Consider the following 16,297-nt stretch of genomic DNA (forward strand, 5'->3'; position numbering starts at 1 on the left):
CACCTGCCTGGCAAGCGCAAGATCCCGAGTTTGATCCCCAGTATCAAAAAAGCCAAAACCAGTGCTTCCCTGGCAAGCGGAGGGGCCTGAGTTCAAACCCCGGTTCCGCAAAAAAAACAAAACAAAACAAAAAAAAAACCAAAACCAAACCAAAATTATTTTATCTCTTTATGTCCTATACATACTTCAATAAACATTCTGCTCAATGTAACCAATATCTAAATAGAAAAGAATTAGAGTACAAAATGTATCATGGGGCTGGGGAGATAGTTCAGTGGCATAAGCGCCTGCCTGGCAAGTGCAAGGTTCAAGTTTGATCTCTGGTACTGCATGCCATTCCGGTCCTGGAACCTTCCATGTGCTGTGCTGGACCCAGAACAGGGCCTGGCGGCACACGCCTGTAATCCCAGGGCTCATGAGGCTGAGACAGGAAGATTGCTGTGAGTTCAAGATTAGCCTGGGGGCTACAAAAGTGAGCACAGGGCCAGCCCAAACTGTGTAGCGAGACCCTGTCTCAAAATAAATAAATAAATAAATAAATAAATAAATTTTATCATGGTTTTCTTTAGTGACACATTCATTTTTCCTTCTCCATATCGTGCAAATTATCTCCAATGCATACATACCAAGTATAAAGCAAAAACCCTACACTTCACAGTCAAAAGACTTCCACAAAGACTTGCCTGGCCACCTCTGCTTCCTGTGCAGCGGCTGCCTCTTTCAAGGGCAGGCTCCTAGAAACGAGGTCCTGCAGAGTGTGCTGAAGCTGCATTTTGGCCTCTGGACTGGACACAGATCCCAGTTTCTCAGTGAGGTCTTTGATGAGCATTATTGTGGATTCCAACTCCTCTTGCTTCCAACCAGACCTGGCCAGTGATTCCTCTGGATCGTGCAGGTCCACTGTGCAGGACACAAATGCGGCTTTGAGGGATGCCAGGATTCCCATGGCCCTGCTGACGGCTTCACCATAGCACGTGAGATTTTCACAAGCACTATTCAGGACATTCTGGAGAATAAGAGATGAAAGGCTGCGATCAAAGGACTCCAGGTTCTCTTGTGTTTTTATTTTATTTATTTGTGTGTGTGTGTGTGTGTGTGTGTGTGTGTGTGTGGCCAGCTCAGCCCACCAGGGGGCGGGGCTGGCTGGCATGTGGTGCTGGGGGATTGAACTGCAGTCCCTGTGCTTTGCTAAGCTTGTTCTAAATAGGTGCTTTAGACCACTGAGCCATCTCACCAGCCCCTCTCTTGTGTTTTTAAGGCAACTGTTGTGTTACTCATTTTAGTTCAGGTTTATCATGGAGGAGCCTTGGACCTTGGTTTTGCCATTAAGATAATGAAGAGGTCATTGACTGTAAAGGTCCCCTCCCATCCACTTCTTATCTTTATGGTGACTATAGCAATTATTTCTTGAAAGTCTATTAAAACCGAAAGGTCTTGAATTACCCAACATTCATCGTGAATCTATTTAAACAACATATTAGGATTCATCACATGACTTCATTTTCTATAGCATTTACATCTATCAAAATATTTCAAATGCATTATCTAATAATGTTTGAATCAAGTTAATTTCTCCATTTTGCAAGTTAACTGTGATACAAGACTGTGAAAAGAATTATATAGTACAGCATAAATAATGTCTAAGATATCTGCCCAGCTGTCAGAAGCAAAGTCAGGAGTATGCTGGAGTCACTCTTCACCAGAGGCCAGCAAAGGTCTGCAATACCAGCTCTGCTGCTGGAACGCAAAGCAGCCATGTCCAGCTCACCAACAAATGTGGGCAGCTGTGTTTCGATAAAACTTTATTTTTAAGTCAGGTAGCATGGTCAGGATTTGGCTTCTAGCGCTTAATTTGACGATTCCTGATCTAGACTCAGAGAGATCTCAATTCATCCCTCATTCTGTTAATCTTTCAAGACACTGAAAAAAAAATTTCATGTTTCTGAGTTCAAATTTTCCTATTTTATCATTGTTGTGGTATAGGAAATTGCACACAGGGACCTGTACATGATTGCATGATTGTATACTCTACTACTGAGTTACTCTCCAAACTCCTTAATTTTCCTTTAATCAAGGCTCACAATGGCAATCACCTCTCGCTGTGAAGATGAAACACAGAGCAGTTAGAGTTGCGCTTAGCACACTGTAAATTTTAACATGTTCTTCCATCTGTACATCTTTTGTCATCTCACTACCTATCTCTAAAAACAAAACAAACAACAGTAACAAAAACCCCCTAAGTGTTCTTCTCAGTTCAATCGGGGCTACAAGGGAAACAGAAATAACAAGACGTCAGTTGTGTCCCTCTCCACACTATGACAGGTCGAATTCTAAAGTAGAATGGGTCAAGATTACCCAAGTGGTTCACTGGATTTTTGAAAACAGCTATTTCCTTGTAGAAATTGTAGCTGCTTTAGAAGTAGAGGTATCAACTAGAGTAAAATGAAACAAGACCATGAAATACCGATGCATTTAATGACTACTTTAAAAAGAACTTACTGTGCGTAAGTCAATGTTTTTGCTAAGCTGCATCTGAAGATCTTCCACGTCATGCAACTTTGTTTCCACGTCACTAGGGTCAGAGGAGCTTTCCTCTCTCTGCTTCTTGGCAAGAGTCACAGCTCTGACACTGTACAAGGCAGCATGAACTTGGTCCTGAAGTGTTTCACAATTATCCTTCTCATTCTGAATATGACTAATGTCCAAATTTATAAGCAGAGGCTGCTCTAGTTGAGATTTTATCCCATTCAAAACATGTAAAGAATTTTCCAGTTTGTCTTGAAAACGCTTTTCATCTACTTCCTCGGGCTGGAACTGTACCACGTTTTGGAGAGCCCTGTGCAACTCAGCATTTTCTTCAGCTGCCAGCTTTAGCTTTTCAATTTCTTTTTCTTTGAATGAATCTTCGAAGGCATTATTTTTACTCAATCTTTCAATTATGTCATTATATAAGCGCTGGGCTTTCTTAGTTTTCTCAGTCAAAATTTGAGCACCGAGAAGACTGCTTTCTGGTGAAGGAGTAGGAGATTTTAGCACTAATTCAGCCTTTTTTTTAATTTGCAAATCCGTAGCCCTCATTTGACTCAGCAATGCTTGGTATTTGCCATGTTCTGTCACAAATACATCCAACTGCTTGACTTTTTCTTCAAGTTCCTTTTCTTTTGCTAACACTTGGGTTTGTAACTGGTCAAGCTGCGAACCATCCCAGCTCAGTCCTGCATCGTCAAACACCTCTCTAAGTTTCAGGACTCGTAAGATGCTACACCGAATACCAGCAAGTCTGTCCTTAAGACGCTGAAACTCCTCTTTGCGGTCTTGACTGGTTTCTGGATTCAGTGGTAGGTCGCTGTGCTGGATGCTGTCAAGCTCCTCCTGAAGCATGGATTTGCTTTCATGAAATTCTCTGTAAGAACTTACCTTGTGTTCTACTTCATTGCACTTACTCTGAATGCATCTTTGAATTCTGTTAACTCCAGTCTTCAGATTATTCAAATGATTATGCAAAAATAATCTCTCAAACACACTAAGATCCTCATAGACGTCTGTTAGCTCCTGAAGACGTGCTGATATCAGACTCTCAACCTCCTGCAGGCCCTTCTGGGATGCTCTCAGAGCCGCATGGCGATGCTCCAGTTCGGCTTCTGTGGGGGCCGTGTCTGTGTTGGGAATTATCAGAGCTTCATGTCCTCGAAGAGCCAGCTGAGCCTCCCTCATCATTTCAAATAATTTGCTTCTTTCTTCCAATTTAAACTCTAATTGCTGAGACCTCTGAGTTGATTTTAAAACTAGCATTTGGTACTGGTTCTGTAAGTCCTCCAGGATGCTATTTAAATTCTCTCTCTCACATGCGGTAAGGCTAGGAACAAGAGCTCGAACCTCATCAACCAAGGCCTCCATGGCCTGCTGCTTGTCCAGAATGTCACCACATATCACCTTGCATCTTCTGAGCTGTGAAAGGATGTCTTCAGGAAGAAGGGAAACGGGAAGCGTGAGTTCACCGGACAGATTCCTGACCCACACAAGCGTCTCCTTCAGCTTGTTCTTTATGTCACACTTCTTAATATGACTTTCCAACTGCAAGTTTAATGGCTCCAAGGCTTCCCACTGCTTCTTCAAATTATGCACTGCATCTTCCAAAATCTTTTTCTCTTTTTCTCCCCAAATCCTCTTCATCTGCACTTCAGCTCGACTCCTGACAGCAGCAGATTCATGCCTGGTGGCCTGGAGCTCAGCGGCCAGGGCAACGATGCTTTGGCTCCCATCCTGCTCTGCTAGGAAGTTCGGCCCTAACTGTAGCCACCGCTGTTGCTGCTGCTGCAGAGAAATCTCGAGGTCATGGATCTCATTTCTGAGCGAGGTGAATTCATCACACTCCACTACATGCTGAGCATACTTCCTCTGAGCCAGCTGTTCCAGGTGTTCCCAACCACGCTCCAGCTGCTTCATCCGGCTCTGCAACAGCTGCTTATCCATGTCAGCCACGCGGCTGGACAACATCTCCCACTGGACCTGCAACTCGATTAAGGAACCTTTTTCTTTTTCTATTGATTCCAGGAACTTCTTAATTTTGTCCAGGTACATTTCACTGTCCAGTGGTCCCCTAGAGCAAGAATACAAACAGAAGTCATTAATATTTCATGCTTATTATACTTTAACATGTAGTTAGAGGTCATTAAAAGAAACCACTTCTGCTTTGAACTCACTAAACAGAGCAGGATGCCTAGAAAAGTACTCTACCCTGAAATAAGAACCGAATCGTGCTTCCCGGGGCTCTCACTCAATGTGCTGGCAATGTAAGGGCTCGCTGGAGAACAAGCAGAAGCCACAGCACGGAGCAGCGTGCAGAGAACGGCGTGCCTGGACACAGCCTGCATGCTGTGCTGTACACAGCCCAGCTCCGAGAGACGACCGCGTCATCCAGCACCTCTGTCACCATCTCCCCAGCACAGATATTGACTAAGAAGCTGCCGGTCTAATGGTGGCTACCTGTTTTGTCTACTTTTTTCAATTCTGTTACCTTTTTCTCTTCTTAGTTTCTTATATATTTCTTTTCTTCTTCTTCTAGTTTTGCCTGCATATATCTGGTGGTATGAACAACTAATTTGAAAACAACACTATGCAGTACAACGAATACTTTGAAATTCACATTATTATTTTTTATATTAATTTTATTGAGAAAGAAGTAGCAATGAGACAGTTTCAAAACAGGTTAGTAGGACAGTTACCATAATTAATATATTGCACATTGTTGTCTTCATAGTAGTTACTCGTAGTACAAGATGCAGACATGATACCTTATAAAATGTGCTAGTTTTTTAAAATATATATTTTAGGGAAGAGTCTACAGGGTGTTCAGGGTCTCATCAGTAGATGGACTCACAGTGATCCGCTTGTTTACAGCCTCCCAAGGGCTGGGATTACAGGCGTGCGCCACCCACCACGCCCAGTCTCAACTGCTATCTCAGTGTGCCCCGGGGGCGGGGCCGGCTGGCAGGCCTGGGGATTGAACCCCTGGCCCCTGCGCCTGCTTGCAGGCACTTTAATCCACTGGGCTATTTGGCTGGCCCTCACGTTATTTTGTTTAGTGAAATTCTGTATCATCTGTAATTTTTGTTTTAATACTATCCTATACTCTTTAAAAAATAAAAGTTAAAAAAAGCTGCAATATTAAACTAATCTTTTAAAGTACAAAATTGCTTCCTCAAAGATATTAAAAGTAAACCCCATTCAGATATAAATATAAAATAAGTATTTCAATGGGAACATATTTACATATTAACATTATATTTACCACTATTTGCTGGCATTTTCAAAGCCAAAGCAAGTATCTCTTAAAGAAACTAATAAAATATACAAAAATACGTGCTAAAGTATTCAAACAAACTATGCTGATTCTAAGCAAGTATATGCATGTTTTTGCCAGATCTAAATTTGCCACCATCTTTTTTTAATAAAGGGAATTTAAAAAAAAATACAGAATTTCAAAACAAGGTAACAAGAGTATTTATATTGCATAATGTTATCTTTAAAGTACTTGCTAGGATTACTAGATACAGGCATGCAAAAATGATCAAACAATATAAGCACTAACTGTTCCTTTCAATAAACTAATAGAAATTAATAGTACAATTATCTTTGCTATCGTGTGTGTGTGTGTGTGTGTGTGTGTGCAAACATTTTCCCCCTTTTCTTCTTTCCAACCTCCAAGCTCTGAAGAACACATTCTGTTGTTCAGAGCCCACCCAACCTGAGTTCATTCCCGTGGCACAGTTTCTAAAACCTCCCTCTCCTTTTCCGGCGCCTCCTGCACCGCCACTCTGGGCCACCCGAGGCAGTGGAGGCCGTAAGAGGCACTAAGGCCAGTCCTGCACGCACTTACGCTTTGAGACTCCCCTTCTCCACCATGGAGGCTTCCAAGGAGGATTCGAGTGCAGCGAGGCGTTCCTGGAAGTCTTGCAGGAGACGGTACTGGCTTCCTTTATCTTTCTTCAGAGTCGAAAGCGCCTTAAGCAGACCATCCAGGTGGTGAGGAGACCATCTTGTGTCGTGGAGACCCAGGGCCCTTGTGTCTGCGCTCGGCAGCCCCTCGGACTGAGCCAGTGTTTCGATGGCATCTTTCTTGGCTTCCAACTGGGTATATAATTCCTACCAACAAGGCACACGCATCAGAAAACACACATCCACTTCTGTCCATTCATTTTCTTTCCTTTGTCCCTCCTTCCAGATAACTAAACCTATCCCAAATAATTTATTTGCACATTGAAAAACCAAGGTCCTGGCACCTATCACATTGTTGTTTACTTGCATCACGTTAAAACCTATACTAAAACTCACCATTGGACCCACATTGAATATCAATTAGATCACCCCACTGTCTTACAATACTCTGATTTCTTGTCTTCTTTTCTCTTCCTTTGAGAGAGGGAACTGCTCTGCTGTCCAGGCTGGTCTCTGATTTCGCGACTCACGTGATTTCCTGCACCCTACTCTAGGTGCTCTGATTGCTAAGAACAAAATTCATCTTTTTTTTTTAACACCTCGCTTTCCTTTTCAGATACACATTTAGTGTTATATAATTTTAGCTTAAATTGTAGGGATCATTTGCAGTTTCATTTTTAAAAACATGACCATGTGGGCCAGTAATATAGCTCAGTGGCGCAGCGTCTGCCTGGCAAGCACAAAGTCTTGAGTTCGAATCCCAGTACCTCCCCCTACCAAAAGACATGGGTTTTCAGACTACTTTACATAGTTAAAAATACATAAATACCCTACCATAGGCTATAAACACAGCTGTAAGAACAAAGGAGGACGCTGTAACATTAATCACTAGGAATGATCAGAAAGAATTCATCAGACGCAGAAGAATACACTTGACTATGAAAAATGAAACGATGATGAGTCAGAATCTTGCGATTTTCTTCTGGTTCTTTCTGAAAAAGTCTGCAGGAACTCTGTGACAGTGAAGGAAGAAGGGCGCCCATTCAACGCCTCCACTGTTTAAGTGGAGTGATTTATACAACTTACTGATTAGTACATAATTACAGAGTTACCAGATCATCAGGCAAAGGTTAAGTAAGACTTTTCACTCTGCACAAGCAAGTTTTGGGTAATTACAAGATATTGTGCTGTGTGGGGAAAGTGGTGCAATCACGCGGCCAGGGCTTTTTATGTTGCCATTACCTCTATCGCTTTTAGCTGCTCATCTCTTAACACAGCGTCTAACTCTAAAGGTTGATTTTGCAGCTCACTGACTTTCTCCTCACTGTCAATGCTTTTCATGCTTTCTTGAACATGGAGAGAAAGTTGTTTTGACAAAGCCATTTCCACAGCTGAATTCTGAAAGCATAAAAAGATTAATTGTTACAGTCCACCTTCTAAGTGAGGCATTTTTACTTTCCTTAATAAAAAACATTCTCTTTGCTTCTATTTGCTCAGATAAAAGACTTTAAAGAAGACTACTGGGGTAACACCAAACATGATTGATTCTGTATAATTAATATCTGTGTAGCAAGTATCCTCTCAAAGGAGATTTTAAAGAATCCTATTACAGGGTTATAAGCAAATCTACGTGTAAACTGGGCATGGTGGATGGAGCATGCCTGTAATCCCAGCACTCGGGAGGCTGAGGCAGGAGGATCAGTTAAGAGTTCAAGACCAGCCTGGGCTACAACGTGAGCTCAAGGCCAGCCTGAGGTGCAGAGTGAGACCCTGCCTCAAAAAGACAAAGCCAGAGTTTACAGAGCGCAATTCATAATACATGAATCTTGGCAGTGGCCTGTCTGTCCTCCAACTGACGAACGAGTACAGGAGTGTGTTTACACACACGGGAGCGTGGCTCTGCTCTAGAACAAGGATACACTTGAACTCTCCGAAGCAAAGTGGATTCACGTTGGGACCATACGGCAAGTGACATAACTCAGATCCACGAGCTTAGAGGCCAAAACTATAAAGAGCCAAGGAAGAGATGGTAAGAAACAGGGAGGCAGATCTTCTGCAGAGGGGAAGAGAACTGAAAGGTGGAGGGTGGGGAGGGGACAAAGAGAGCACAAAGACGTGTTCTGTGCATGTCCCATCTCCCCACAACAAATGCAGACACTATGCACTGCAAGCACGTAGTGATAAAACCATGAAAACAAAAAAACACCAAAACCCTACATCAGTACTCTCCCAAAATGCACAGCATTTTCCACAAGGTACCACAACTTCTGGTTCTGCCCCATTATATCCTGAGGCAAAACAAAGAGTCTTAAAGAACACAGACATCAAAGAGTCAAAAGTCGCCAAATGTGTACGTACTTAGCATTCCCACTGAGGGCCAGGCCTGGGCGGTGCCAGGTACTTTTGGGTACCTCGAGGAAGGAAGTTAAAGAAGGTGGAGGAAGCAACGGGTGGTTAATACACCAACGGTAACCAAGACATTAAGAGGAAATTTTGTCTTAAACCAATCAACTGTAAGAATTACAACTGGATGCGGCAGGACAAGTTACACATACGAGGAGCAACGTGACCTGTTTTGGAAGCCTCAAGACTTGAGGCTCTCAGGATACAGAGTCCGGCACCTGGATTCTTTCATGCACGCATGCATTCATTCTGCTCGTTTGTGAGGCAGTCTCACTCCGTAGTTCAGGCTGCCCTTGAACTCACGGAGCCCTGGCCGGCCTCACATTCGCAGCGATCCTCCTGCCTCTGTGTCCTGAGGGCCGTGGGTACGGATGTGCACCACCACACAGGGATCATTCATTTTTCAAAAATAAATATTTGTTGAGTATTTACAAGTACCAGGCACCATGCCGGTGATTTCTTAAGGAGTTCCATAATTTGTTGTTTATTTCCAGATTGCTTTATAAATAAAAAAAATTTAATTTGGCTTTATACTTTGATGCTAGTAGTCTCTGAAGTATCCCATGTGCAAAGTAGTATGTCTACAGCCCCCTAAGCAAGGGGAAAATTGGCTTAAAATTAACCATGGATAAGAGATATATAATAGAGGAAACCAGACATGGGGTTACAAGTGAACTTTCTATATTTCTATGAAATTAAAGCTACTTTAAATAGATAGACAGACAGACAGACAGACAGACAGACAGACAGACAGACAGGCTGGGGGATGTAGCTGAGAAGGCCCTGGTTTAATCCCAGAACCAACACACCAACACAACTCTCTCTCTCTCTCTCTCTCTCTCTCTCACACACACACACACACACACACACACACACACACACACACAGAGTGGTACATAATGAAAATCTAAAAGGAGGGCGACATCTCAGAGGAAAGACCCCAGGAGAATGTGATAGGGAAGGCAAAGGGCCCACAGCACAGGTTTCATAAGGTTTCGCCTATGGGCGAGGCACCTCCCTCCTTTCCACCTAAAGGGTCCCCTGTCCTAGCAAACCCTACCAACACACCTGGGCAAAAGAGCGTTTGCACTCAGAGCCTAGATCCTAGGCCCTAGGAGAGCTCCTGAGAGTCCAGAGCTGTGCTCTCTCAGCGGAGGAACCAGTGCCCGGGCTCCATCTCTACACGGGAAACACTTCCACCATTTGTAGTAACTGCCTTTACCTCACTCTCTGGGGTCATCCCCAAACACCATTCTTTCATCAACCCTCAAGGCCTTTCTCTACCTTGGCAGCAAAACCAACAGAACCCCTCAAACGAACATTTCAAATTTAAAAGGCAACATTCCTCTGCTCACGCTGGGGGTGGAACCCAGCTCCAGCGTGATTGGTTCCTGCAAAGTTCTTTCCCCAACAGTCATCCCTTGCTCGAAGCCTTGGCTGTATTTTATCTTGGTTTTGGAAGCTCATTGGAAATACTTTATCTTAAGTTACACAATATTGAAAATATAAAATTTAAAAAAAATATTGAAAATATATAAAAAGAACAAAAATAATGGACACTATGACTGAAAACACTCAATTTTTTTCATCTTTCCCCCCAGAGCCAACCACTACTGCGAACTCTATGCACACATGCTGTTATACTCTTACCACATATGACAGAATCCATGTAGTTTTGTTTTATGTGTTTTTAAAATTCCTGTAGAAATCTGAATCATGTATGCATCATTTTATAATTTGTTGCACTCAGCAGTGTTCTTCAAAATGTAGGTTAACGTGTATAAATCTAATACCGTCATTTCTATTTTGTGGATGTTCTGAGGAATGAACATTGAACAGGTCTGATCGATCTGTCAGGCTACTATGGCCGGTGTGCCCTTTCCTGCTCTTCCTAGCATACATGTGTTGATGAGATGCACACCCTGGTAAAGTTCTGGCACGGGATCCTGTGATTCTCAATAGATAGTTACTGATTTACTCTCCAAAATGGATTAGTTTCGATGCCTCCCAGGAGGTCGGCCAAAAGAGGCCAGTCAACAGAAGCGTCACTGCTCCTTTTCCAGTCCATTGTCCCTGACTTTGGCACCACTGTGACAGCCAGAAGCCTAAAAGCACCAGTTGGATCCTGCCAGCAGGGGGGACCAAGCGTCACGCTAGCTCTGGAGGTTGGTTCCTTTTGCTCCAAAGCCTGCAGATACAAAACTGTGACAAACAATTCTAAGCAGGAGCACTGTCACCATGAGACAAAACCAAAGATGAACAGAGTCTGCATCAACGACTGCCATGTTCTCTAAATGTAACTCTTAAGCTGACAGCCACTGTGCACACGCAACCCAGCAGGCCCTGGTGGCTCAGGCTGCTGTGTCCACCTCTCAGGCCTCATTTCTGTGCCTCGCAGCTGCCTTCTACCCACTGTGCTCCAGCCACGGTGCCCTCAGCTTCTGGAACCTTCCACTTCATCCACAACTCTGTCTCTCAAGCTCTGCCAACTCTGTCTCAGGTCTCAGGCTGCTCCCTGTCAGCAGCTCGCTCTGACCCTATGGCTGCAGGTGACATTGCTAGAGACCCACAGGGAGCTGGGTCTCTTCCTTTAATTTCCTGCCATTAGTGTCCTTCGTGTAATTCCTTGATTCACAGACCCATCCCAGGCCAGAAGCTGTCAGAACACAGGTTGTGTGCATGCCTGAATTCTCGTGGCCTATTAAATAATCTTTTATCGAACGGATATAGTGATAAGCCTTAGCCAGAGAAAAGCAAACGATATTATTTTATTTAGTCTTCTACTGTCCACACTTATAATTGGTGAGTTGCGATGTGCAATGGAAAGAAATTGAAAACCTGTCAGTCTAGTGGGGGTGGCACATTGGTTTGGATAGAAAAAGAGTTTAGGTGGGGCAGAGGAAGAGAGATTAGAAAGGAAGACTGGAATCCTATGAGAAGACACTCGGGAGCTCAACAAAGTGGCCTAGCACATGAGTATATTAAGGGCTCTGAAAGGTCACATGGTAAAGAAAATCTATTTGAATTTGTTTAGTCTTGCACCCCTAGAAATTCTTTAGACCCCACTTTTCCACCCCAGTGACTTGGCCTACAGGAGGCGGGGTAAGGTTCTAAGGACCACGCTGTGTACAGTGTCCACGGGCTCTTGGCCGTGCTGGGCTGGACCTCCCCTTACCTGAAATAGAAGGATCAAGACAGAAAATTTCTAAGGTGCTTTTTCCTAAGGACTCTGGAGCCTGTTTTCAAATGCACACTGCTTGTCGATGGCAAAAACAAGTATGCTACGCGAGTGACTTAGCCTGTAAAGGAATGAATCTTGGCTTATGAAAACAACGCCTGCAGGAAGAAGCAGACCTTTGACCTAAGCGCAGGAGTGTGTGAGGAGACAGCGGTCACGTGACCTATCTGTGGCCCTTGACTGCGTCACCGGGACAGACAGCGTTGTCCTGTGTCTCTGTTCCCTCAACCACAGCCAAAGCTGCGCACGTTTTGCCTACAGCTGTGATCACCGATCTCCAGGGATTTTATCTATGGATACCTTCTCTTCAGTATCAATACGCTACTGCTCAAAAGCTTCAAAAGGAATAAAACCTATTCAGAAATGCTGGGCTGGCCAGATAGCTCAGCAGACTACAGTGCACGCTTAGGCAGAGCGCAGCAGCCAGATCCCCTGCATGCTGTGCCAACCCAGACCCTGGGGCACGCTGAGAAGGTGACTGAGACTGGGCATGGTAGCATGTACCTGTAACCCCAGCACTTGGGAGGCTGAGCATAGGAGACTCATTATGAGCTGGACCTAAGTAGTGAGACTCTGTAGACCCTGTCCTAAATTCATTTAAAAAGAAGAAAATGCTGACAATTATACCAAATGACAAGAAACTTAGAGAATTAATTACAAGGATCTCTAGGCATTTGTTGTTTTAGGGCTTCCCCCACCCCCACCCCAAGCAAGTATGCCTTGTGGACTGGCATTTGGGAAGAATGAAGTGAGCGAGAACACAGGGCAGCACTTAAGATGTGCTGTTGCTTTCTGATTCTTGGAAGAATGATAAAAAGGAATGAATGAGCTGCCCTGCTTTCAGTCCTTAATAATCACCACCACAGGTAGGTACCCCAAATCCTAAAGGATTAGAGTTCACTGGTTATCACATCCTAAGCTGTTATTTCACTTAACCTATAGAGAAAGGGAGGGCTGGGGAATAGCTCTGCAGTCTAACCACCTGCCTGGCAAGCACAAGGACCCGGGTTTGAGCCCCAGCACCTCATGCCAGCCACTAAAACTAGGCACAGAGGTGCATGCCTGTAACCTCAGCACTGGGAGGCTGAGACAGGAGGATCACTATGAGTCTGAACTGCAGAAAAAGTCAACAAAAGGTCTAATCTAAAGAAATGCCTCGGTTTCTTCCAAATGAAACTTGTAGCCATGATTCAGATAGACATGCTACGCTGACCATTTAATTCCCCTCTTGGTCCTCATGACTCTAAGCTAAGTCAACACCCATTTAATTTTTATTTTGAGACAGAGTCTCACTAAGTGGTTAAATTGCCCGGGCAGGGCTTGAACTTGCAATCCTCCTGTCTCAGCCTCTGACAGTGCCGGGATTACAGGCCTTCGTAACCAGCGTAACAGGAATCCCCCCTCCCCCCCCCAAACAGGGATTGAACTGGCAATTTTTAATCATAATTTCAACAAAAATTAAGGGCATTTTCTAAATAAATTAAAGAACTTTCCAAAACTTTGAAAACTATTTAAAATAATCTAATGAATCTCTTGATTCCAAAAGGCAAGTGAAGTATTAAATACTTACTGGTTTAATGATAGATTTAAAGCTCTGACAATTATATTCTCATGTTCTAACAGAACAATTACAGTGAAACAGGGTTCAGTAATTTATTTTTTGTCTTTTTTGTGATCGGGTCTCACTTTGCAGGTCAGGTTGGCCTTGAGCTCATTTTGTAGCCCAGGTTGGTTTCAAATTCACAACAATCCTCTTGTCTCAGCTTCCTGAGTGCCAGGAATGCAGGCACGTACCATGCACCACTGAACAGATGCTTGTGTGTGTGTGTCTGGTACTGGGAACCAAACTCAGGACCTTGCGCTTGCCAGGCAGGCACCTGTGCCACTGAGCGATTTGCCCAGCCCTTAACAAATATTTTAAGGAATCTGTTTATTTTCACTGTTACAACAGTTTTTAGAATACTTGGATTTATAACTTAATCAAAATGTTTTTTATGGTTTTTTATTTTTATTTATGTATTCAGTACAGGGTCTACAGGGTCTCACTACACAGATTGGACTCACAGTGATCCTCCTGTGTTCTCCCAAGTGCTGGGATTACAGGCGCGCACCACCATGCCCAGTCTCAATTGCCCTCTGAGCATACCCCAGGGGTGGGGCCTGCATGGCAGGCCAGGGATCAAACCCCAGTTGCTAAACCTGCCTAAGCAGGCGCTTTAGTCTGCTGAGCTATCTAACTGGCCCCTTTATGGCTTTTTGCATTCCTTACATTTAGTGCTGTGTCTGTCACTGTCACTGAGTAACCGCACTGGCCACACTACACAGGCATATGCTTTTCGTTTCCTTTACTAACTGCTTGTTGCTTGGCCTTGGAACAGTTCCTGGCTTTCACAGTGTGATGTTACACAACGCTGCACAGTCTAATACTACACAAAAACTAAGCACCGTACTTATGACAAAAATAAGCAGCACAGATTCACAAAAAAAATTCATGCTATAAAAGAGTAAAAGAAGGTACCACATGCTGTGCCAGCCCCACTCTTGGGCACACTGAGCCACCGAGACTGGGGGTGGTGGCAGACAGCTGTAATCCCAGGGCTGGGGAGGCTGAGACAGGAGGATCACCAAGAGTCCCAGTTGTGTAGTGAGACCCTGTACCAAATACATAAAGAGAGAGAGAGAGAGAGAGAGAGAGAGAGAGAGAGAGAGAGAGAGAGGTCTTGCTAGGGGATTAAAATGAGTTTTCTGTAATCCAGATCTAGGGAAACTGTTGGCAGACTTAATCCTTTTGTCTGCTCTGAAAATAAATAATTTTAATGACATATTACAAATTATCAATAACATCATTTAAAGTTAAGTAAAAAGCTTAAAAAATTAAAAATATACTGGCTGGTGATCTTTCTAGAGCCTTCAGTATACTCTATTGAATTACGGAGGTTCCTGATCCTAGAGGGTCTGAGATATTAATTCATGGTCATTTTTTTTCTCCTTTTTGGTACTGGGAATCGAATTCAGGACCTTACACTTGCCCGGCAGGCGCTGTGCCGCTGAGCTCTATCTCCAGCCCTTGAGAAATTAGTTTAGAGATTATTAGGGAGGCAGGTGTGATGGCACAACCCTGTAATCCCAGCACTCAGGAGGCTGGCATGGGAGGATTGCTGTGTGTTGAGACCAGGACATACAGTGAGCTCAAGGCCAGCCTGCACTACATAGTGAGACCCTGTCTCAAAAAAAGGAGGGGCAAGGTGGGGTATAGCTTAGTGGTACAGCGCCTGTCTGGCAAGTATGAGGTCCTGAGTTTGGTTCCCACTATCCAAAAAAAAAAAAAAAAGTTACTAGGCCACTAACCCCATCCCACAATGTTCCGAAAGGCTATGCCTCCTCTTATAATTTATCTCACTTGAAGCACTTTTCATTTTTCATTACCGACCCCTCACGATACACTGTTAGGAAAGGTTCTCGTGTATCCAATCAATTTTAAAGAGTTTCACCAGCTGAGACTTTAAACCTTTAGACACAGCAAGTCTTTAGTAATACCTAACAGGGTGGAATTTAAAAAGAGATTTTCCCCGTGGCCAGAAATTTCCTCTGGCATTTAACTTTGCTCTACACCTTTCTAGAAACATCCCAGCTGCTCCCTTAACCTTCCGTGCACCTGTGTTCCACAAGTCCGGGTCCCGCTGTGTGCCCTGAAGGCTCCCACTCCCCACAGGAGAGGCCTGGAAGCCCCATGCCAAGCCAGCTCACTGGGCCGGTGCTCTCCACGCCTTCCCTACGCAATCTCTGAGTATTTTAGGAGCCAGGGGAAACACACCTATTTGTTAAGAATGACACCAAGACACTCTTTCACTACTCAGCGAGAGCTGGCCACCTCACCCAAACGATCTGGTAACATTTAAAAATTCGTGAGTTTTTTTGTATTTTAGGACAGGGTATACAGGGTCTCATTGCATACACTGGACTTGTAGTGACCTGCCTGTTTACAGCCTCCCAAGTGCTGAGATTACAGGTGTGCGCCACCATGCCCAATCTCAATCGTCCTCTCAGTGCGCCCTGGGGGCAGGGCCATCGAGGCAGGCCCGAGGATCAAACCCTTGGCCCCTGTGTCTGCCTAAGCAGGTGCTTTAATCCGCTGAGCTATATGGCCGGCCCTTTTAAAAAGTTTATTTGTAAGGTGTCGGGGAGGTAGGCTCAGCGGCACAAGCGCCTGCCTGGCAA

General features: G+C 44.1%; 1 protein-coding gene across 1 annotated transcript in view; it reads right to left on the bottom strand.

Annotated features, from left to right (window-relative positions):
• Syne2 (spectrin repeat containing nuclear envelope protein 2) overlaps window positions 1–16,297 on the bottom strand; it is a 225,010-nt gene that overhangs the window by 143,837 nt on the left and 64,876 nt on the right. Inside the window, exons 29-32 of the mRNA XM_023702960.1 lie at window positions 7,681–7,836; window positions 6,380–6,645; window positions 2,500–4,600; window positions 684–1,006 (exon numbers count right to left, since the gene is read on the bottom strand). Of these exons, the coding sequence (XP_023558728.1) occupies window positions 684–1,006; window positions 2,500–4,600; window positions 6,380–6,645; window positions 7,681–7,836 (2,846 nt within the window). The remainder of the gene's footprint in view (window positions 1–683; window positions 1,007–2,499; window positions 4,601–6,379; window positions 6,646–7,680; window positions 7,837–16,297) is intronic.

This window comes from Octodon degus, unplaced genomic scaffold, assembly GCF_000260255.1.
Source record: "Octodon degus isolate 3935 unplaced genomic scaffold, OctDeg1.0 scaffold00007, whole genome shotgun sequence".
Taxonomy (NCBI): Eukaryota; Metazoa; Chordata; class Mammalia; order Rodentia; family Octodontidae; genus Octodon; species Octodon degus.